General features: G+C 39.6%; 1 protein-coding gene across 1 annotated transcript in view; it reads right to left on the reverse strand.

Moving 5' to 3' along the window:
* LOC149281671 (calpain-13-like) overlaps positions 1–22,119 on the reverse strand; it is a 37,633-nt gene extending 15,514 nt beyond the window's left edge. The window contains exons 1-7 of the mRNA XM_089499102.1: positions 21,883–22,119; positions 5,850–5,919; positions 5,495–5,613; positions 3,128–3,261; positions 2,578–2,752; positions 1,915–1,989; positions 623–708 (exon numbers count right to left, since the gene is read on the reverse strand). Of these exons, the coding sequence (XP_089355228.1) occupies positions 623–708; positions 1,915–1,989; positions 2,578–2,752; positions 3,128–3,261; positions 5,495–5,613; positions 5,850–5,919; positions 21,883–22,119 (896 nt within the window). The remainder of the gene's footprint in view (positions 1–622; positions 709–1,914; positions 1,990–2,577; positions 2,753–3,127; positions 3,262–5,494; positions 5,614–5,849; positions 5,920–21,882) is intronic.
* Positions 22,120–22,794: the final 675 nt, after the last annotated feature.

Consider the following 22,794-nt stretch of genomic DNA (forward strand, 5'->3'; position numbering starts at 1 on the left):
AGGAATATACAGGGATATAACGGGTTATAAGGACGGGATTAGTTATACGGCCGGAGAGTATATAATATATAATATGAGGAATATACAGGGATATAACGGGTTATAAGGACGGGATTAGTTATACGGCCGGAGAGTATATAATATATAATATGAGGAATATACAGGATATAACAGGTTATAAGGACGGGATTAGTTATACGGCCGGAGAGTATATAATATATAATATGAGGAATATACAGGGATATAACGGGTTATAAGGATGGGATTAGTTATACGGCCGGAGAGTATATAATATATAATATGAGGAATATACAGGGATATAACGGGTTATAAGGACGGGATTAGTTATACGGCCGGAGAGTATATAATATATAATATGAGGAATATACAGGATATAACAGGTTATAAGGACGGGATTAGTTATACGGCCGGAGAGTATATAATATATAATATGAGGAATATACAGGGATATAACAGGTTATAAGGACGGGATTAGTTATACGTCTGTGCCGTATTTCATAGACAACATTTGCTTCTCTTTCAAAAACAAGGACATTTCTAAGTGACCTCAAACTTTTGACTATTATGTTACTATGTTAATGACAGAAGAATCGCTGCCTACCCATCGCTCCAGTTCCCGTTCCATTCACCCTGACCCCACGGGTTCCAAATGCGAACGAGATCTTCCGTTCTTCCGTTGTAATCAACCTGCGTGACACAAATGCTTAAAACCCCATATCATGCATGGTAGTTTTCACATCCATTTAATTACATTATTAACATATTTATGACATCTTCACTGAGCCTACATGCGGACCCTGAGACTCTAGAAGTATTATCCCTTTAATTGCTCATTGTGAAGATTCTATGTAGCAAGTCGCCGAATGTGTTACCCAAACGGCTCTAATACCGGCCCTCATGGAAACCTTGACTTGTCATTATTTAAAGATACAATTTATTGGGTCACCTGTATTCAAGCAGGGGTATCATCCATGCAATACTGGGGGCAAAAGCTCCAACTGGGAGTCTTATAAAATAAATGTATATTTTTATGTAGTATTGTTTAATTGTAAAGATGTGGCAATAATCCCCACGAGGGCTGTTGTGTAACGCATCATGTAATACCGTCTTAAAATGTAATGTAATAAAAGTGTCTTTTAGAAGACGTGGAAAGGTTTTTCAGTTGCCAAAAAAAATTTATGTGTCTCACTTTTCCAACAGAATGAAAAAAGATAAATAAAAAACGCAGGTTCCTGCCAGCCAAATTATATTAAAAAAAATCCATTGTTCCTATTTGAATAGTTTCATTGTTTAGTAATAAATGTGTTTTGCCAACCAGTGAGCTCATAAACGAGGAAGCCAATTAAAGGGACCCTATCACAGTATTTATATTTACTACGAGACTATGTATACGAATGTATAATAATAATAATAATAATAAGCTAACAAAGTATTTTTATTGTGAAATATATAATGTAGCTGTATCTGTATACATGTAAATATTATTATTGTTATTATTATTAATGATAATAATAATGTAGAAAAATATTATATCATATATAATATTTTAGAGAAATATTCTTTAAGCAATATTTTTTATTGTAAAATGGATAATGTAGCTTTAATTGTACGTATGTAAATAAATAGAATAGTAATAATAATAATTATTTAGAAAAATATTACATTATATAACATATATAATATTTTGGAAAACATTCTTTGAACACGATTCTTCCTCTGTACATAATATAATTACATAGGATAACAAAGTGTTTTATTATATAAAGTGTATAATGCAACTGTACATGTGTATATAAAAATAATAATAATAATAATAACAATAATAATTATATAATAATATTATATATAATTATACTGTATTTATAAAAATAAATATAACTTCTTCATTATTACCTGCGTGGCATCAGTCACTGTGTATGCGTGACCTTGAACGAGACCATTTAATAATTCCGCATTTCCAGATTGTAGCTAAAAAAGAAAAACATGATTAAAAATAGGACTCAGAAGTATGTAGGGAATACATTCAAATATCACACGAGCTCCGACTCATACCTCTGATCTCTTTAAAATACAGGAGCTACTTTGTGTTCAGGCTTCGTCCACTATACATACCGCGTGGATCATGACATCATCATTCAGAAATGAAATATAGATTTTTACAGGAAGTAAATAATTTATATTTTTTTCTGCTTTATTAAAGGGCATTTGAATGTCCCTGACAGCCTCACAAAAAGCCTCACAAAAATCTGCTGATTCTCACCACTGATTGGCTTTTTGACGCAGCCAATCAGTGGCTGAAAAGCACTGCCATTGAAATTAATGGGAACACTTCTGGTGGGGACAGAATATAGGTGGGGGCAGGGAAAGGGGCATATCATAGGAATTTAAAGGGACCTCTCATTATGCATTAAAGTGCACGTGATGGGTGGCGTGTCCCTTTAATATCAAGCTAGGCGCATGTCTGCAAATGCATTTGTGAATGTTACAATGTATCCTTTCATAGGTTAAAAAAATTTATATTATATATATATATATATACACGGCATCAACACTTACATCCCCTGGAGTTGTGCAACCCATCAGAGAACCGGATCTAGCAGCCGCAATGACAATGTCACGCAAATCCACCGGAGGTTTGCTTAAAATAAAATCCATTTGCACTCCTCCCGTTAGGTCGACCAAAGCTTCCGAAATAAACCCCCAGTGCAAATTCTGATAAGATCCTCGCAGTCTAATATAATGATTAAAGAAAGGCGTTATTTAAAATAAAGCATGAGTAGAACAGCCTCCCAGCAGAGGTGGTAGGGGGTAATACAGTGAGGGAATATAAACATGCATGGGATAGACATACGGCTCCTGAATCTAAGACGAGACCAACGACTGATTAAGGTTTGAGTCTTTACAGCAGGAGAAACGGGCGACTAGATGGAGGCCAAATGGGGCCGATCTGCTGGCAGATTCTCTGTTTCTAAGACTAGCCCTGGATCCAGGGTAGTCCAATAGAGGTTTACACTTTAAATATTCATGAGTTTTTTGGGGGTTTTTTAGATATATTTGTAAAGATTGGACGTAAAGCAGATAATATTATATATAATTCAGTTATTACTTGGCGTATGCCTTCTCCAGCAGGGACGGCCAGAATTCATTGTTGCTACGAGGCTGGACGGACAGGTATCTTCCATTGAGGGTGGGAAGTCGGTCGTCCACCACCACATCCACCCATTCTCCAAACTGCCAGAACTGCAAAAAAAGAGGGCAGAAACCGAGTATTTACAAAAAATTTACCCTTTGGGAGACAGCATTCAGCCCGGGGGGGGGGGGGGGGGTTGCATATCCAGCCATGGCCTTATAATAAACCATCTGGCAGCCAACATGCACATTTACACAAAGGAAATCCATAGAGATCCCATAGAAGGGAGCACAGAAAGGATCCAGTCAGGATGTTAATGCAGTGTCAGCGTTATGTTAGACACCCTCATGGTTGTATGTAAAAATGCAGACGAATGACAAATAAATAAGTAGTGGCCCAAAATGTTTAAATTGGAAACCTTGATCAAAGGAGCATTACAGATATATATTAATATTTATTTATTTTATAGCTAATTAAGCAAAATCCTGGGCAGTAAAGTCATTCTGGGTCATGTTTAGCATTCATTACATCACTTTGTAAACACTCCTTTCAAGGTCGAACCTGTGGCCACTTGCGCATGTTTATAAAACGGCTACGGACTTGGCTTCGTTCACTTTGACAATATTTGAGAAGGCTTGAAGCGAGTAATCCCCGGGGTAAATACAGATTATTTTACGACATTGTTCAAAAAGAATAAAGAAATTCAACTTCAACAGATGACCAAAAAAAAATAGAAATTCAACTAATAATTTTTTTATAATAAATAAAATAAATAAACAAAAGTGTATTGTCCATTTATTTAATAATAAATCAATACAAAAACATTATCTATGATAGAGGAGCAAGAATGGATTCAAAATGACTTTCCTTGCCCAGTAAGCTTACACTTTTATAGCGGGATAGTATGAAAAGTGTTCACCTTTTCTTAGGATATGTACAATGTTTACATGAAAACAACATTTTGTATCATTATAAGGGTATTCATGAATTGGTCCAATTATTTAAAATTAATTTATGTTGCCGACCCGCAATAAAGTCTCTGATGTTTAAAAGCTCCGGCTATACACTGGCCCTTTTGGGTTTAAAGGAGCCAGTTTAGGTTGGCATAAAGATTACTATATAAATATATATATATATATACACTACTGATAAGACGTATTTCATTAAAACCAAGGACATTTCTGGCTGTAGCATAATTTGCAAAAGGGTTTTCTAACATCAGTTAGCCTTTTAAACTTAAACTTGGATCAGCAAACACAACGTGTCATTGGAACAGAGGAGTGATGGGAGTGATAAAGGGCCATTGGAACACAGGAGTGATGGGAGTGATAAAGGGCCATTGGAACACAGGAGTGATGGGAGTGATAAAGGGCCATTGGAACACAGGAGTGATGGGAGTGATAAAGGGCCATTGGAACACAGGAGTGATGGGAGTGATAAAGGGCCGTTGGAACCCAGGAATGATGGGAGTGATAAAGGGCCATTGGAACCCAGGAGTGATGGGAGTGATAAAGGGCCATTGGAACACAGGAGTGATTGGAGTGATAAAGGGCTATTGGAACCCAGGAATGATGGGAGTGATAAAGGGCCATTAGAACATGGGACTGATGGGAGTGATGGGAGTGATAAAGGGCCATTGGAACACAGGAGTGATGGGAGTGATAAAGGGCCATTGGAACACAGGAGTGATGGGAGTGATAAAGGGCCATTGGAACACAGGAGTGATGGGAGTGATAAAGGGCCATTGGAACACAGGAGTGATGGGAGTGATAAAGGGCCGTTGGAACCCAGGAATGATGGGAGTGATAAAGGGCCATTGGAACCCAGGAGTGATGGGAGTGATAAAGGGCCATTGGAACACAGGAGTGATTGGAGTGATAAAGGGCTATTGGAACCCAGGGATGATGGGAGTGATAAAGGGCCATTAGAACATGGGACTGATGGGAGTGATGGGAGTGATAAAGGGCCATTGGAACACAGGAGTGATGGGAGTGATAAAGGGCCATTGGAACACAGGAGTGATGGGAGTGATAAAGGGCTATTGGAACCCAGGAATGATGGGAGTGATAAAGGGCCGTTGGAACACAGGAGTGATGGGAGTGATAAAGGGCCGTTGGAACACAGGAGTGATGGGAGTGATAAAAGGCCTCTGTATGCCTATGAAGAGTTTCCATTAAATATTAACCCCGTCTGTGCTGGAATTCTGATCCATTTCATGTTATTTTAATGGAAAATAATCTGATTTTCTTTTTTTTTTTAAACTAGCAAACTTCTAAGTGAACTTTAAATGGTGATATATATATAATACTTTGTACTATCATTAAAAATGTATTAAACTTATACCCGAAAATGGAAAATTCCTGCGTATTTGTATGTAAAGTCTTGATCTTTGGGAACAACATTTTCCAGGAATTTTCTGTGCAGCGTCAGGCCACCAACAGCAGCGAGGACCCAGCAGTCACCTTCAAGGAAGCAACCAAAAATAGTGTTTTATATTCAATGTGAAAAATAACTGCATCTTACAACTATCGAATCAACTAAAAACTGAGGAGACCTCCGAGGTCCCGGAAGTTTATGTGCTTCTGTTCCTTTATTGTTTGCCCTTTGACAAAATTAAGGTTTTCTTCACATCACGGCTTAAAAAAGAGATTCCTGATACTTTCCTTGGGTTGTTATCGTGTATTTTGTTTGGTCTTACCTATTTCACCTTGGACGATATCAAAAATGCTAGCCCCGTCCACCAAGAAACGAGGGTCTCTGTCAATTTCCTAAAAAAATAAAGACAAAAATATAAAAATAATTCAATTCAGTCTTTAAGGTCGAAATTAGAGCATTATATCAGATCGTGGGATCAGATGGCAAAAATGTCACTAATTCCGAGAATATCCATTACGTTTAACAAGCTGTCCAGAAATTCTTTGAATGTTGTATTTTAGTGAATAAAGGGTTGGTAATTCTTTGAAAGCCCCTTTGGATTTTTGGCTGAAACCCAACATCTTTCTTGGCCTGGAGGCTCACATTTCTTGTCCTTTGAAAAAAATTCCCTCCTGTACTTTGTGAAATCCCTTGTAGTATTTAAATGTTTCTATCACATCCCTTCTCTCTCGTCTCTCTCCCATCCTCTCTCTCTTCTCTCCCATCCCCTCTCTCTCTTCTCTCCCATCACCTTTCTCTCTCTCGTCTCTCTCCCATCCCCTCTCTCTTCTCTCCCATCACCTTTCTCTCTCTCGTCTCTCTCCCATCCCCTCTCTCTTCTCTCCCCCATCCCCTCTCTCTTCTCTCCCATCCTCTCTCTTCTCTCCCATCCTCTCTCTCTTCTCTCCCATCCCCTCTCTCTCTCTCTTCTCTCCCATCCCCTCTCTCTCTCTCTTCTCTCCCATCACCTCTCTCTCTCTCTTCTCTCCCATCACCTCTCTCTCTCTCTTCTCTCCCATCACCTTTCTCTCTCTCTTCTCTCCCATCACCTTTCTCTCTCTCGTCTCTCTCCCATCCTCTCTCCCTTCTCTCCCATTCCCTCTCTCTCTCTCTCTCTCTCTCTCTCTCGTCTCTCTCCCATCCTCTCTCTCTTCTCTCCCATCCCCTCTCTCTCTCTCTCTTCTCTCCCATCCCCTCTCTCTCTCTCTCCTCTCTCCCATCCCATCTCTCTCTCTCCTCTCTAGTCCCCTCTCTCTCTCTCTTCTCTCCCATCCCCTCTCTCTCTCTTCTCTCCCATGCCCTCTCTCTCTCTCTTCTCTCCCATCCCCTCTCTCTTCTCTCCCATCCTCTCTCTCTTCTCTCCCATCCTCTCTCTCTCTCTCTTCTCTCCCATCCTCTCTCTCTCTCTCTTCTCTCCCATCCTCTCTCTCTTCTCTCCCATCACCTTTCTCTCTCTCTATTCTCTCCCATCCCCTCTCTCTCTCTTCTCTCCCATCCTCTCTCTCTCTCTCTTCTCTCCCATCACCTCTCTCTCCCTCTTCTCTCCCATCACCTTTCTCTCTCTCGTCTCTCTCCCATCCTCTCTCCCTTCTCTCCCATTCCCTCTCTCTCTCTCGTCTCTCTCCCATCCTCTCTCTCTTCTCTCCCATCCCCTCTCTCTCTCTCTCTCTCTCTCTCTCTTCTCTCCCATCCCCTCTCTCTCTTCTCTCCCATCCCCTCTCTCTTCTCTCCCATCCCCTCTCTCTCTCTCTCTCTCTCTCTCTCTTCTCTCCCATCCCATCTCTCTCTCTCCTCTCTAGTCCCCTCTCTCTCTCTTCTCTCCCATCCCCTCTCTCTCTCTCTCTCTCTCTTCTCTCCCATGCCCTCTCTCTCTCTTCTCTCCCTTCCCCTCTCGCTTCTTTCTGCTATAGAGCAGTCTCCAGCCTAGGAAGCTAGGTCTTTCTGTAGATCGTTTGTGTTTGCTGTACCTCACAGCTATACATACATGTCATCTGTAATGCATTAAATATGTATGTTGGTGATATACTATATATATTTTATATAAACATAGATGTATAAAATATATGTACAGTTTTGGCAGGTTACAGTTATCAGAGTTGGACACCACTCTAGAAATTTTTTTTTGCATCCCTTCCTTATAAGACACTGCAGTTCTTTACAAGCACAATCCAAAAAACCTGCTTTGCAATAAATACAAATATTGACATCGTATCGACTGATGCTCTTCTTGCTTTCATGTTTCTTACTTCTCCCAAGATTGATTATCCGGGCTGGAATTTCAGCTTTGTTTTAAAAATCACAAGAAAGACCAAAATCTCCCGTCCAAACTTTACAACTTTCTCTTTAAAGATACTTGACTTTGCGCATGTGAAAAATAATTAAAATTAAGACGGCGTTAACCAATCCCTAGGGGAGAACCCCGGGGTGACTCTTTTGAGAGAGAGAGAAAGAGAGAGAGACACATTAGGTCTTTGGTTAGGCTTCTACTAAAATGATAATAAATCCTTAAAGACATAATGCTGCCTAACTGCCGTTTATTTAATTTATATATATATATATTGTTTTATCTGTTAGTCTGATATGAGACGGGAATATTAGGAAGGCAAATAACTTGTCTGAGATCTTTCATAAACAACAAATTATTCCTTTAAACATGTTTTGTCTGATTTGTTATCTTGAACAATGAAAATTAGGACAAATTTCAGGTTTCCAACAGACAATTAGCATTATCTTATAAACAGACGGAAATCAATGAAAATGCATTGCTTTACCCAACACAACAGAACCGAAATCACAACTGAGAGCAAATTTAGAACGTAGTAAATAATTTTTTAAATAACCAAAAACGATGATTATTTTTTTTATGTCTGAGATCGTATTTTTGTTTTTCTTCAATTTAAGAGCTACGGAAATCCATGTATTTTATCATCTTTACTTTTATGTCACATAACATTACATCCGTATTCGTGTCATGGTTAATAATCTGCAGTTCTGTACATTAAATAAATCTATGTATTATATTTTACTGATCAAAGTAAATTATATTTATGTGTATACAATAGGGGCAGCCATCATAACTTCCTGTTCTCAGGATCTGCGTGATTATTTCTCCCCATTAAGATATTTCTCCCCTATTGGTAAGTTGCTAATTGTTGCAGATGCAAGGTGGGGTTTGGACGGATTACAATTCAGGATAGACGATTATTTCCTCCAGAACACAACTCACCCCGGACTGATGCCTTCGCTTCCTATAAGATAGAGCATCACCTTCATAAACCTCCTTCTTACCATTAAGACTCCTCAACTCTCATGCCATCCTATGTACCATCTCAGATATTCCATCATATGCTTACACACCCTCGTCTATTTCCTTAGTGTATAGTGTATAGTGTATTGTTTATTGTGTACTGATGTGTAAGGTGTTAGGGTGAATGTATGTGTTTGTGTAAGTGTGTGAGCATATAATGTTAGTATGAGTGTGTGTTACTATATGGCATTAGAGCGTGCATGCGCTAGTATATAGTGTTAATGTGCGAGTTAATGCTGTTAGCGTGTGTGTTACTGTATGGTGTTAGAGTATGTGTGTAGTTTGTGTATGGTGTTAGCATGAGTGTGTGTGTTAGCATTTGTTTTTAGCTTGTGTGTATATGTCAGTGCATGGCGGTAGTGTGAGTATGTGTCGGCCTATGGTGTTAGGGTTGTAAGTGATGAGCCTAGGGTTAGCGTGTGTGGCGGGAGAAAGCGTGTGTATGAATGTGTAAATGTATACTGTTAGGGTGAATGGGTGAGCAAGTTTGCCTTTTAATATATACATGTATATGCACCCCGGTACTACTAACCCTAGGCTCACCCCTGTTCATACCTAGGGTGGACTTAGTTCTTTTTCCAACCTTACAAACTATGTAACTAATGTCCCTAGGCCTTTTGATTATACTGTGAACTTGTCACGGTCTGCCCAGGCTGCGGAGCTGCATATCTGTCCTGCTTTAGTTTCTCTGCTTTGCTTTGATCCATTCCTGGATTTCCTTTTGCTTTGTTCTATTTTCCATTCCTTGCTTCTGCTCCGACTCTTTGCTTCAGCTCTGCTTCCTTTATTAGGTGCGCCCCACCTGTGTTCTGTTTGTCTCAGTCTGCAGTCTGCAGTCTAAGGTATGTCTCTGTGCTGTGTTTGGTTTACATGTGTGGTTTGTTTTGTATCTTGTCAGCAGGGATTAGCGTTAGGACCCACCGTCATTGGAGTACTTTGGCGTAGTGGTGGGCTAAGCATACTATGGCCATATCATGTGACGAAATCTCCAATAGTTATCTTGTAGTCCTAGGCTAGTTTCTGTAGTCATGTTTGTGTGTCTTTATGTACCTTTGCCCTTCTTCCTTGAATCATCTGAGGATTCCGGTTCCTCTCTCCTCTCCCCATGTCCCTGTTAATATGTCCTATCCTTGCTTATAGGAGAAGCGTCCGAGGGTTCCGGCTCCTCACTCCTTCCCCTGTGTTCCTTGCCTTCTTCCCTGTCCTTTGTTGTGCCCTGTACTATGTATGTCTTGTCTAGTTATGTTTATTCCTCGTCTAGTGCCTGTTTATATTTTGCTCTATTCATATCTTGTTTCTAGCCACTTCTCATGTATATTCTATATCATGTTTCTTGCCTGGTCTCCCTTTCCTTTGCTGTGTTATGTGTCTGCTACATTAACCCTTTGCTTAGCCTTCATTCTCCCAGCCTGCAGCATCCTGTTCGTGATCCGTGTGATATGCTTCATGCCTGCTCCTGGGTGCCTGCAGGATTCCATTTTATTCTGGACTACATCTGCTGCCATATCAGGGCGCTGGTGTTTGGCTGCACTTCCTAGGTGCTCAACGCCTGGGTGAGTGTGGTCACCCTGCACCAGGCCCTGCCCCAGACTCCACTGCTGCATCGAGACTCTTGCAAACAACCATCGGGCGCGCTGGGTCCTTCTGCCATCAGCTTGGACCCAGTCCGTGACAGAACTTGACAGCGTCAATAAATATACCTACATAGTGGTGCCCCTCTCAGCCACAGACCCCAGTTTCCATTAAGTAAATTCTTAAAACTAAATACCCGCGATGCAATTAATGTGATAGACAAGCAACAATAACTCATTATAGATGGTTCCGATAAATACATTGTGGTGAATGCGGCGGTAGCTACCATTTCCCTTTAAATATAATATTCTGCATCTTCTTCATGTGTCTTTGATTTGCTGATGAGTGTTCATCAGAAGCTCATTCACACCTTGCGATTATCTCATTTCGATGTGTTAGACGCCGCTTTTGAGCGATCATTGAACCGCACAGGGCAACTTCTTCTCGCAATGAACAATTGTTCTGTTAAAGCAGCTTCTCCTGATTAGGTTGCGCCTCAGTGGTTCCGGATCTTTCTGCTATAAATAACTTTTTAACTATATCCCAACGATTTAGTCCTTTACGGTCCTCAACGCTACACTGAGTTCCTTCCTTGTAGGCAAAGCATTCAAAATCAAGCTACTCACATTATTAAAATACAAATTTATGGAAGAAATGTTATTTGTATCTATTTTTTTATAATTTCTGATAGGTTTACTAATACAAGAGAAATTGCCTTTGTGGTTTGAGATACTTTTTAATTAGTCTACATGACCATAGAAGAGCATATAGAGGTCCAGGAGAGGATTTCCATGCCATCCATAAGTCCCTTTTAAGTTTGGCAGGTCCCTCTTTGTAACTTAAACCCCTTCTTTCTTCCCTTAATGTCCTTTTCCCTGTCTCAAAATCCCATTCTCTTTCTCCGCTCCTCTGTCTGCATTCTCCTCTCCACTTCAAAGTAGACAACGTGGGGACAATCTCTCCCCCGAAGCGGAGCAATAGAGCAGGTGGAACGGAGAAGGAGAGACACGGAAGCTGTTGCTGGAGAAGGTAGGGAGAGAACGTGAGAGAGGAGGGGGGGGGACAGCACATTTCAAAAACTAAAATTTTGAGCTTTTTTTCTTCATTTTCATTGGTTTTGTTGGGGGTTCTTCTTCCAAGTTCAGACATTCATAGAAATGAACACATTTAACATAATTTAATAAAATGAAAAATTATTATTTTATTATTAATTGTACAATGGGTAGACAGGACAGAACAAGTAGTATATAACATAACAATCTGACTTACAGAAACAGCAGGTGAGGAGGGCCCGGCTCACAGGAGCTGACAATCTATCTATCTATCCGTCCATCTATCTAGTTAGATAATGACACTGTTTATTATACTGTAAACTTCACAGCGCCAATCTTAAAATGTGTTTTCACTCAAAGGGTTAAATCGAGACTACCCTTTTGTTTTTCATTAGGAGTACAATCCACTTTAAAATAAATTAACCATTTTACACACTATTGACTCCATTCCAAAGCCTTTATAAACCGTAACGACAATAAAAAAATAATTCACTGATTCATGCTTAAAAACACACACAAAATTGGAATGTGTAGCTCATTTTACAATGCATTAATTCTCCTCATCTACTCTCGGAATGCACATTAGGGATTGCGTTCCTTTTAATATCATTTGCAGCCCTGAAGGAAATAAGAAGAGTTACACATTAGTAGCCATTAGGTAATCAGAGAGGACATTGCGGTTTTAAACCAGAATCGGAATTATTGGAGACTGCGATTGAAAGGGGAGATTGTGTATTTTTTTTTAAATGTAATATATACAGAAACAAAAAAGAGAAAGAAGAAAGAAGGAATAAACAAAGAAAGGAAGGAACGGGTTAAAGAGGGGATGAAAGAAAAAGGAACACAGAGAGAGAGGAAGGAGGGAAAGCATCAACCAAGGAAGGAAGTAAGGATGAAAGAAAGTGGAAGGAAGTAAAAGAAAGGAAGGCAAAAAGAAGGGAAGGGGAAGAAAAAAGAAAGAAGGAAGGAAGGAAGGAAGAAAGGAAGGAAAGGAAGAAATAATTCACAAAAGAAAATATGAAAGAGAGAGAGAAAGAAAGAATGTAAAAAATAATTAAGAAAGGAGAGAAGTATAGGATGAAAGAAAAGTAAAAGAGTAGTTAGAAAAGAAAAACCTTTCTAGGTCTTAACAGAAACTAAAATACTGAAGTGTTTCTAATATTTTCTGCCAAGAATTCACTTAAATGCCCAATAAAGAATAACCTCCAGAAGAAAGAAAGAAAGAAAGAAAGAAAGAAAGAAAGAAAAAGAAGAAGGAAGGAGGTAAAAGAAAGGAAGGAAAAAGAAGGGAAGGGGGAAGAAAAAAGAAGGAAGGAATAAATGAAGAAAGGAAGAAGGAAGAAAAGCAGTCAATGGTTTCAAGGTCTTCAAAAAAACTGAAATAATTGTAACATTTTCTGCCAAGAATTCACTTTGCCCAATAAAGAGTAAGCTCCAGCTCATTGAGATTCTGGAAGGAAGGAAAGAAGGAAAGACAGAAAGAAAGAAATAAAGAAAGAAAGAAAGAAAAAGAAGAAGAAGGGACGGAAAAAAGAAGGGAAAGGGGAAAGAAAAAGAAAGAAGGAAGGAATGAATTAAGAAAGGAAAAAAGCAAAGAAAGAAAGAGTGAATGAGTAGTTAGAAAAAAAAAAACTTTCAAGGTCTTCAAATAAACTGAAATAATTGTTTGTAACATTTTCTGCCAACAATTCCCTTTGACCAATAAAGAGTGACCTTCAGCTCACCTAGATTCTCGGGGCACGTTTTATCTAACCACTCTATATATAACCTAACCTTATTAAAGCGAGTCCGCCATAACTTATATATTAGAAGCTAGCCGTCAGTGTATACCACGGGAGCCGCCACCTTAACTTCCTGTTCTCAGAATCTCCATGATTATTCCTCCCCATTAAGTTCTCTACGTAATCATTATAGCACCTCTCCACCAATAAGGAAAAAAATAAAAGAGGGGACGTTATAGTTGCGAGTGAGCAGGCTTCCCACTTCTCACTTGCCCTGGCCACACGTCACCTGTAAATATAACATGGATGGATTTATTCTCCTCTGTAATGGTAAATAAACATGCCTTGGGAACGCAGCATTTGGATTCGGAATATGAGTCGCTGCCAATTAATTCTTTGTCAAGGTGACCCGCGAGCTCCATATAAGCTCCAACTGTTTACCAGTCAAACACGCTTAATGCGACGTTAGCGGAGATCTAGAACAGGTCGGCCCATGATCAATATTACAAATGGATTAGGTTTCTTTATCCCTTAATATAAATATTTATTTTCGAAAAAGCTGTTGTTGGCAAAGCATCGCGAAAGCAAAATAAAAACATTATTTTTTATTGATTATAATTTAGGTATTTTTGGCGAAACAGCACAGGCCTGCAAGAAATCGTCTGAATATCAGGCAAAACTGATTTTATTTTGCCTGACTTTACATTTTAATTTAACTACCCCCCACCCACCCGCCCACTTCCCTCTCTCCTATCACTTTTAAATGTGTATGCTTTTGGGGCCAGCCCCCCCACGTCCACGGCCCTGCCCACGAACATCTGTAGGACCGCCCACCCGGAATCTGCTGGCTCTATATAAATAAATGTAATGTAAAGGATGGCTCCGGGGATCCAGGTGAGTGTGTCGCCATACAGCCAGGCAGTTCAAAGCTACAGGGGCAGAATCTTATCGAGAAGACGATATACAGAATATTCTGCCCCAGGAAGGGCTTTAACGCCGGCTCGTCTCCGCACCTAACACCGATTTCTAATCAATGGTTAGAGGATTTATACATTGTATCACGATGGCGTTTTTAGAGGAGTAATTCGATAGTCGCTAACGAGTACCGATGACCGTAAATTATTTTAGAGCGCCTCTCCGTCAATACAGTCCTGCTAGAATTTTTTTTTCATAAAAAAACAGTGCTTTCCGTTAAATAAAAGATGGGCTGACGGATTATATCAACGTTAGTATTTCACTTCACAAAGATGTATTTTGGCTCAGCTGGCGGTTTCGTGGGAAGATTTAATGCCGGTAACTGGCAGGAGATGATGGATCGCACGGGGATAAAGTACGGTGCCTTTATATTAGTGTAACTGGGGGGGAGCAGACGCTTCATGCTGATAAATTGGGTTGGATTGTCCACCACTGTGCTGAGTGACGGCCGACAGATACGACTGTATGTGGCCTTCTCAACGTGCGTTACTGTTATTGTCAATTTTGTCATTTTAATGTTTTTAACCCCTTAGTGACAAAGCCCGTACATGTACGGGCTCAAAATGCATTGTTTTCAGTGGGTTTAGGGACCGCCCATTGTCCTCAAGGGGTTAAAGTTCCCTTCTCCTCCCCGGTAGTAATAGCGCAACGCAATATGCTGGAGCTCTATTAACCCCTTAAGGACAACGGGCGGTCCCTAAACCCATTGAAAACAATGCATTTTGAGCCAGTACATGTACGGGCATTGTTAACATAACGTAATGATTTTAAGTAATGCCCGCTGCAGAGAACAAAGAAAATATGGAGCACACTTTTCTTCTCTCTTTCCTTTTCTTTCTTCTCATGGCAGATAAAGCTTCCGGAATTTGGCAAATAACGATCAGTATAATGGTCTAGGGAGACTTGACGAGGCTGAAAGCCAATGTATCGGGATGCGTATAAAGCTATATTCTAGTAGGACAATACAAATTTCTGGAACGCTATTAGCTCTAAATGAAGTCATAAGTAATCTTGTGACATCACATGAGTACATTGTGACAACAGAGTACATGATACAATGATTTAGAAAGAAGCCCGTCTCCTCTGTACTATATCTGCCTTCTGACCAAGGAATTGTGTTTGATTATAAGGAATTTGTTTAAATATCCTTTCCTTGGCAACCTTAAAAAAAAAACAAAAAAACCAAAAAAAACCATATATATATATATATATATATATATATATATAATGACCATGATGTTGAGACCCCCTTCAAAATTAACACTTTAATCACACAAATCGTTATTATCTATTTTATTGCAGTTTTGAAGATTAGAGGTTGGAGTTAAGGAAGAAACACTTTTCTGTTAAACTACAAAACTAATTGGAATCTGAATTTAGCGTTTGCTTCTGGAATGTCCCAATTAAAATCTCTGATTTAAAAAAAAAAGGGGGAAACAAATCTAATTATTTTTATTGTACTGAAGGCATTTTTTTCCAGTCAAATTGTATACTAATTGGCTTACAGATTTAATGTAACAGTCATAATAAATATATTTATATATATATATATATATATATATAATATCTTTGTATCTTTGTTGATAATTTGTCAGCAGACAAGACTTTCTCCAATTTTTTCAAGCTCTAATAAGAATCTTTGTTTTCAGTCAAAACATTAATTAATTACTCACTAGAATCTAAAACATTAAACATAAGGAAATTGGCAATATCTTTTTTAATGTCATTCCCATTAATATATACAATGAATATAGTCAAAAGCAGTAAACTAGCAATGGTTTTCCACTAAGGATCTTTGGGTTAGAATTTCATTTTTTTTGTTTTTCTTTAATGGGGAATTATAAGAAAACATATACATTTAATCCCCCTATTCCACTGAAATGCATTAAGATTATCTAGTTTTAGATTATAGCCTCTGGTTCTAACATTTCTCCTCCTTTGGAACAAACCTTCCTCCTGTACTTAAATGAAACCCCTTAATGTATCTAAATCATTCTATCACGTCCCTTCTTCGCTCTTCAAAGCCGTACACGCTGCAATCCCTTAGTCTTTTCTGATTTGTATGTACCAACTGCGTTATATTATGTTTATCAACATTAAACTGCAGCTGCCATACACCATTCTTCAAATTCACCAATTTTTCCGTAGCCGTTTAGAATACACATGAAAGTGTAATTTGCATAATGTATTTTCCCCTTAATATTATGTTTATCTCCAAAACACAAATCAGTGAAAAAATATAATTGGTAGACTTGTGCATATGGACCATTTTATAGTTTTATTTTTGTTTCATTCATTTTCGGACAACGCATTGTGTTAACTACTCTTTTGGTTCAGATTAAATTTAGAGGGCTTCTTCCATTTGGTTCAAACAAAATTTGTTACCCCTCTCCCTTTTTTTGTTCTTTTTTTCGGCCGCTTCTCCCCTCTATTAGCTCTGTTAACCTGGCCTTCTGGAGTGCTTCCGCAAAGGGGCGGAGTTTCTCTGCACACCCTCTCCCCTGATTGGAGGCATGGAGGGGAGCATTATTCTGGCCTGGTGTAGTACTTCCGCTATGAGGCTGAGCCTCTCCCCACTTCTCCATGCGGAGCCGCCGAAAAAGAGCTGGAGACACGGAAGCGGTTGGCGGAGAAGGTAGAGTGACATTGAGAGAGTGTAAGAAAGAGGGTGAGAGAGTGTGAGTGTGAGAGAGTGTGAGAGAGCGTGAGTGAGAGTTAGAAAACCAAGGAAATGCAAACAATAAGGCAGCTTAGACATCTGAAACATTGAGGGGATGCATTATCTCTGAATTTGTTGTCACCACATTCATGACAACACACTCATTCTTCATACCCTTGTCAGGGCCGGCCCAAGACATAATGTCGCCTGGGGCGAAGTTTAAAATGTTGGGCCGGCCCTGCCCTTTGTCTATGGACGCATTAATATGGCCTGACTTTATATTATTAAACCAAAAATTGTGATACTGGTTGATTGTTCTACAAAATAATCAATGTAAATACATTTCAGATCTCCAACAACCCTCTTTATCATGAAATGTATCCCTGGAAATTATAATAGAGTTTTCTGCGCTTATGCATTCATATGACATCATGTATTGGGTATTTGAGTATGACATCATTATATATTTCTATTAACTTAACAATATCGTAATACATGGTTAATTGGTTGACTTATTATGAAATAGTCACTCTCTTCTTGTTAGGAATTCTTGTAAGTAACGGGTACTTATGTTTTGTCTTATTGCATGGCAACTAAATCCTCAATAGTCCGTGTCATACGATGTAAAAGCTATGGAGAGGAGCTTGAGGGATCTCGTTGGCTGAGTAAATACACTTCACTCAAATGTACAATATTTAATCCAGAACGTTCTAGTGGAAAGATGAGACATATTCTGTAAGCAGTTCTGTTTTTCTAGAAAGCTAGAGATCTAATACAGCACAAAACATTTAAAAACACCCAAAATCATGAATTATTCATTGGAAATTCCTGAAGAATATTTTGTGATCTTTGATTCTATACCATTATTATTATTCATGGCCCTTGTTTTTTCAAGTACCCCTAGATAATCACTTAAAGACAGATTTAAATAACCCTAAAAATACAAATATGAGAAAAAAAAATCAAGGGACAGACTGCCAAAAGGTTTCATAAACATTTTCAATTTTAAAATTAACATAATTGAAATTTAAAATGAACATTTCTAAATTTCAAATATTTCCCTACAATCACCCATAACAAAATAATAATAAAAAAAAAATTTAAAAGAAAGTGACCCAGAGACCCAGGGAAGCAGCCCTTCGCCCCGGAGACTCCGGGTCCAACCTGGTCAAACTCCTGGGGTATGTCCAAAGATTCTATACCTTAAGATCCAGAAAAAGGGGGGGGGTATTGGTGATAAGAAAATGCCCCGGGGGCGATTCCTTTGTGTAGGGGGGAGGGGCTACGTCTTGTAAACCTATTAGCTAACATTTTAAACCCTAGTATTATGGGATAAATTGCACGATGCCAACTAGAATACTACACAACATCTGAAACAAACAACACATTAAGGCACATTAAAGACTATTTTTGTAGTCTTATTTGTATGAATTATATGCTGGAAACATAATAGCCGGGGCAAACGCTGAGTCACAGAGGAGTTCTTTGTGTAGGGGATTAAATATCTACTGTATGTGACAAGAAACACAAAGCAAATGAACTTTAGAACCTCGGACCGAAAAAGTATTAAGTGAACCTCCCATACAATACATATTTATGGCAAACACTTCACCAAGGCCAGGGGGGGGAAACGTGGCTTGTTGTAGTTAAAGTTAAAGCCAAAGTCTTTGGGCAACGTTTATTAACGTTAGACATAACAAGAGAGTTAAACCTTTCAGATCCCTGACTGCAATCTGCATGACTGAGGTAGCGCCAATGCGACGCCCTCTTTACCCCCCTTCCCACAATAAATACACAAACACAAAGTAAATAATATAATGCTTTATTATAGTCAACTATGGAAAAATAAGGCCACGGTGCAGTCCGCTTTACGCCTTCCACACCGTGACACAGATATAAATAACTTTATTCATAGTAAAATGAACTTTATTTGTAAACACATATAACATAGTATATAATATAGCAAAGCACGTGCCGCACCACCCGACTTACTATGACACGTGCAAGCCTTAAAACTAACAATTGTAAACAAAATATAAAGGCTACAAATCGTAACCCTAAATTGTAAACAACCGAACCGGCTGGCACAGGCGTAAAACCGTAAAAACGTAGAGACCACCGGCGTCCCCTGCATGGCAGCCATTGTCACGGCTAGGATTCACCAAGGCACAAGCCCAAGGAGTGTCCTGCACTTAGGCCGAGGGCCTGTGCACCACGGGTCAAACCACACCTAAGGTGGTTAACCCTTGCACTATGCCAGCTTGATAACCAACCGCCAAGAAACAGAAAAAAAGAGGGGTGGGAGGGAGGGAAAGCTTTCCTGGTCAATCGAAAAAGTGACCTAAACGGGGTGGGCTCCCATATATATAGTGACCCCCACCCCTAAGCACAGTAAGGTGATGCACACCTATCAATCGTCAGCTCAGGGCTGTCAATCAACATTGCCCGCCGGCCCCCCTAGCTGACTCAGCAAATTTACTAAAAAACAGGAAAACGGGAGGGGGAGAGGGCTGCCTGTCGTCCCCTCAGTCATGCGCCCTTCTTGCTCCATGCTCTCGCCTGGGGCTTTCTTTATAAAAGGCTGACTTTCAATGAGCTTCTTCTATGGCAATAGCTGAGCAGGCCCTGTATAAATTATAGTCAAATCAGTGAAGTGACTTTTAAGGAATCTCCACCAGGATACCGGTATATTTTTCCTGACTTTTTATTCTAGGATAGCATTGCGATCCAGGGCTTTGTGAATGTAATTGGTTAAAAAAAAATGTTTTTTTAAATTAAGTTAAAAAAAACTGGGTATTGTGCATAAGAAGTGATTCTGGGGCAAAACTTGTAATGCTGTCACCATAGCAACCTATAGGACAATAAAATCACTTTTTGTTAACCTTGTTCAAGAATAACTTTGATGTGTAATCCTGATGGTGTGTCGGTAATAATGAAAAACGACCATAACTGGGAAATTTCTGGCTCCAGCTACCTGGATCCCCCCCTAGTCCCGATGATGTCAGTGGTAGACAAGTAGGACTGCCTCCCAGCAGAAGTGGTAGAGGGTAATACGGTGAGGGTATTAAACATGCATGGGATAGACATACGGCTCCTGAATCTAAGACGAGACCAACGACTGATTAAGGTTTGAGTCTTTACTCAAGAGAGAAACGGGCGACTAGGTGGGGGCCGAATGAGGCCGATCTACTGGCAGATCTGCTGGTTTTTGATATGAGAACAAAAACAGCCATACGTGACCGAGAATGACTTGAATTTGTCTAATACAGTAAATCACGCGTCTTTACTTTTCATTTTATCTATTATTCACTCTATAAGTAATATTTACTCTTCGAAGGCAAATTTGGGCCGCGTTCTGTATTTGTGTTATTAGGCGCTGTTTACACTCCATGTCCGAGTATTCACACGCAAAACGTCTCACACGCAAAACGTCTCGCACCTCAAAACATCTCGCACCTCAAAACGTCTCGCACCTCATAACGTCTCACACCTTTAACCGTTTAAACGTCATTTTAACTCAAAGCGACAGAAAATCGTCTCCAGGATATTCCATCTGCTTTAGAAACCCAGAGAGTTGGTCTTTATTTGCTTTATTCTGGGAAAATCCTACAAAACCAGCTTAACTTTATCCGTTTGTCAACATGGGCGCCGATCAGACGGGCGCAACGGATGAAATTTCTAATTTTACATTATTATGTCATTCAGTAGAGTTTTTCCGGCAAAAAACCTTCTGACTTCAAACATTCTGCGCTTCAAATTCCAGGAAAAACATTAACGCTTGGCACACTTATATTTAAAGGGGAAGTCCCACTGAAAAATAACCCCCCAGCGCTATATACAGTAATATAACCCCCAGCGCTGTATACAGTAATATAACCCCCAGCGCTGTATACAGTAATATAACCCCCAGTGCTGTATACAGTAATAACCCTCCAGCGCTGTATACAGTAATATAACCCCCAGCACTGTATACAGTAATATAACCCCCAGTGCTGTATACAGTAATATAACCCCCAGCGCTGTATACAGTAATATAACCCCCCAGTGCTGTATACAGTAATAACCCCCAGCGCTGTATACAGTAATATAACCCCAGCGCTGTATACAGTAATATAACCCCCAGCACTGTATACAGTAATATAACCCCCAGCGCTGTATACAGTAATATAACCCCCAGCGCTGTATACAGTAATATAAACCCACAGCGCTGTATACAGTAATATAACCCCCAGCACTGTATACAATAATATAACCTCCCCAGCACTGTATACAGTAATATAACCCCCAGCGCTATATACAGTAATATAACCCCCAGCGCTGTATACAGTAATATAACCCCCAGCACTGTATACAGTAATATAACCCCCAGCACTGTATACAATAATATAACCTCCCCAGCACTGTATACAGTAATATACCCCCCCAGCACTGTATACAGTAATATAACCCCCCAGCGCTGTATACAGTAATATAACCCCCAGCGCTGTATACAGTAATAACCCCCAGCGCTGTATACAGTAATATAACCCCCCAGCGCTGTATACAGTAATATAACCCCCAGCGCTGTATACAGTAATATAACCCCCAGCGCTGTATACAGTAATATAACCCCCCAGCGCTGTATACAGTAATATAACCCCCAGCGCTGTATACAGTAATATAACCCCCCTCCAGCGCTGTATACAGTAATATAACCCCCAGCACTGTATACAGTAATATAACCCCAGCACTGTATACAGTAATATAACCCCCAGCACTGTATACAGTAATATAACCCCCCAGCGTTGTATACAGTAATATAACCCCCCAGCACTGTATACAGTAATATAACCCCCCAGCACTGTATGCAGTAACATAACCCCCAGCGCTGTAAACAGTAATATAACCCCCTGCGCTGTATACAGTAATATAACCCCCAGCGCTGTATACAGTAATGGCCCCCGCGCCGCATAGTTCCTCAGAAAATAAAAGAGATAATTTTTATATTAAATAATAAATCCTTAACGTTCTCGGTGGAGCCGGTGACTTACGTTTGGTCTTTTCCACTTGATGCTGAGGAGTTTGTCCATGGGCAGCAGCTGTTGGCCGATGGAGGACAGATGCGCTGGGAAGGTCTCATCTTCAAACAGCTGTCTGCGGTTGAAGCAGGTTTCTCGGATATCGTTGAAATCTTGCCCTCTGAACTTTTTGGGGCTGTCCACTGTGCCAACGCTTCGCTGAAATTGCTGCCCCTCAGCCACCTTCTTAAATACCCCAGGGATGGGCATTATTGCTCAGTGCTGTTTAAGAACAAAAAAACCAAAAACATTTTTAGAGGTATATTTTAAATTAGAACATGACCCCAACATTGCCCGGAAAAAAGTTTTTCCCATCCATATTTCTTTCCTGTTCTGATTAGGGTCAAACAATTTGTTGCCATAGCAGCATAAATATATATATATATATATATATATATATATATATACACACCAGTATATAAATATATTTACTTGTTCTTTAAAAATCTGCACTTAAATAAATCCATGATATGACATCATACGTCAGCAGTGAGGACGGAGGTGGTTTTGACGTTGCCCTGCGTTAGGCCTTCTCATAAATACGACACTTCCTGGAGTGAATAGGACCCCATGAGTCGACGAGATACCCCGAATCGCCACCGTATAATGGTTAATATATTGTTCAGTATATGTGTTGGAACATTTTATTTTTTTGTTACATTCTGTCCAAGCGCAGAAACATTTTGCATCAATAAAAGATCAGCTGGTGGATCCTTTCCGTCTTACGCAGCTCCGGCATAAATAATTTCTAATCAAATTAAAAACCAACAGAGCCTGAAGATGAGAGGGCCTGACAAGAACCCCCTTCCCGCCGGTTTAATTGCATTATTTAGTACACGGAAATCAATGTACTTTGTCTGCTGTAGCAAAAAAAAAAAATAAAAA

This window comes from Sceloporus occidentalis, unplaced genomic scaffold (assembly GCF_023333645.1).
Source record: "Sceloporus occidentalis isolate IW3139 unplaced genomic scaffold, rSceOcc1.0.p SCAF_129, whole genome shotgun sequence".
Lineage (NCBI taxonomy): Eukaryota > Metazoa > Chordata > Lepidosauria > Squamata > Phrynosomatidae > Sceloporus > Sceloporus occidentalis.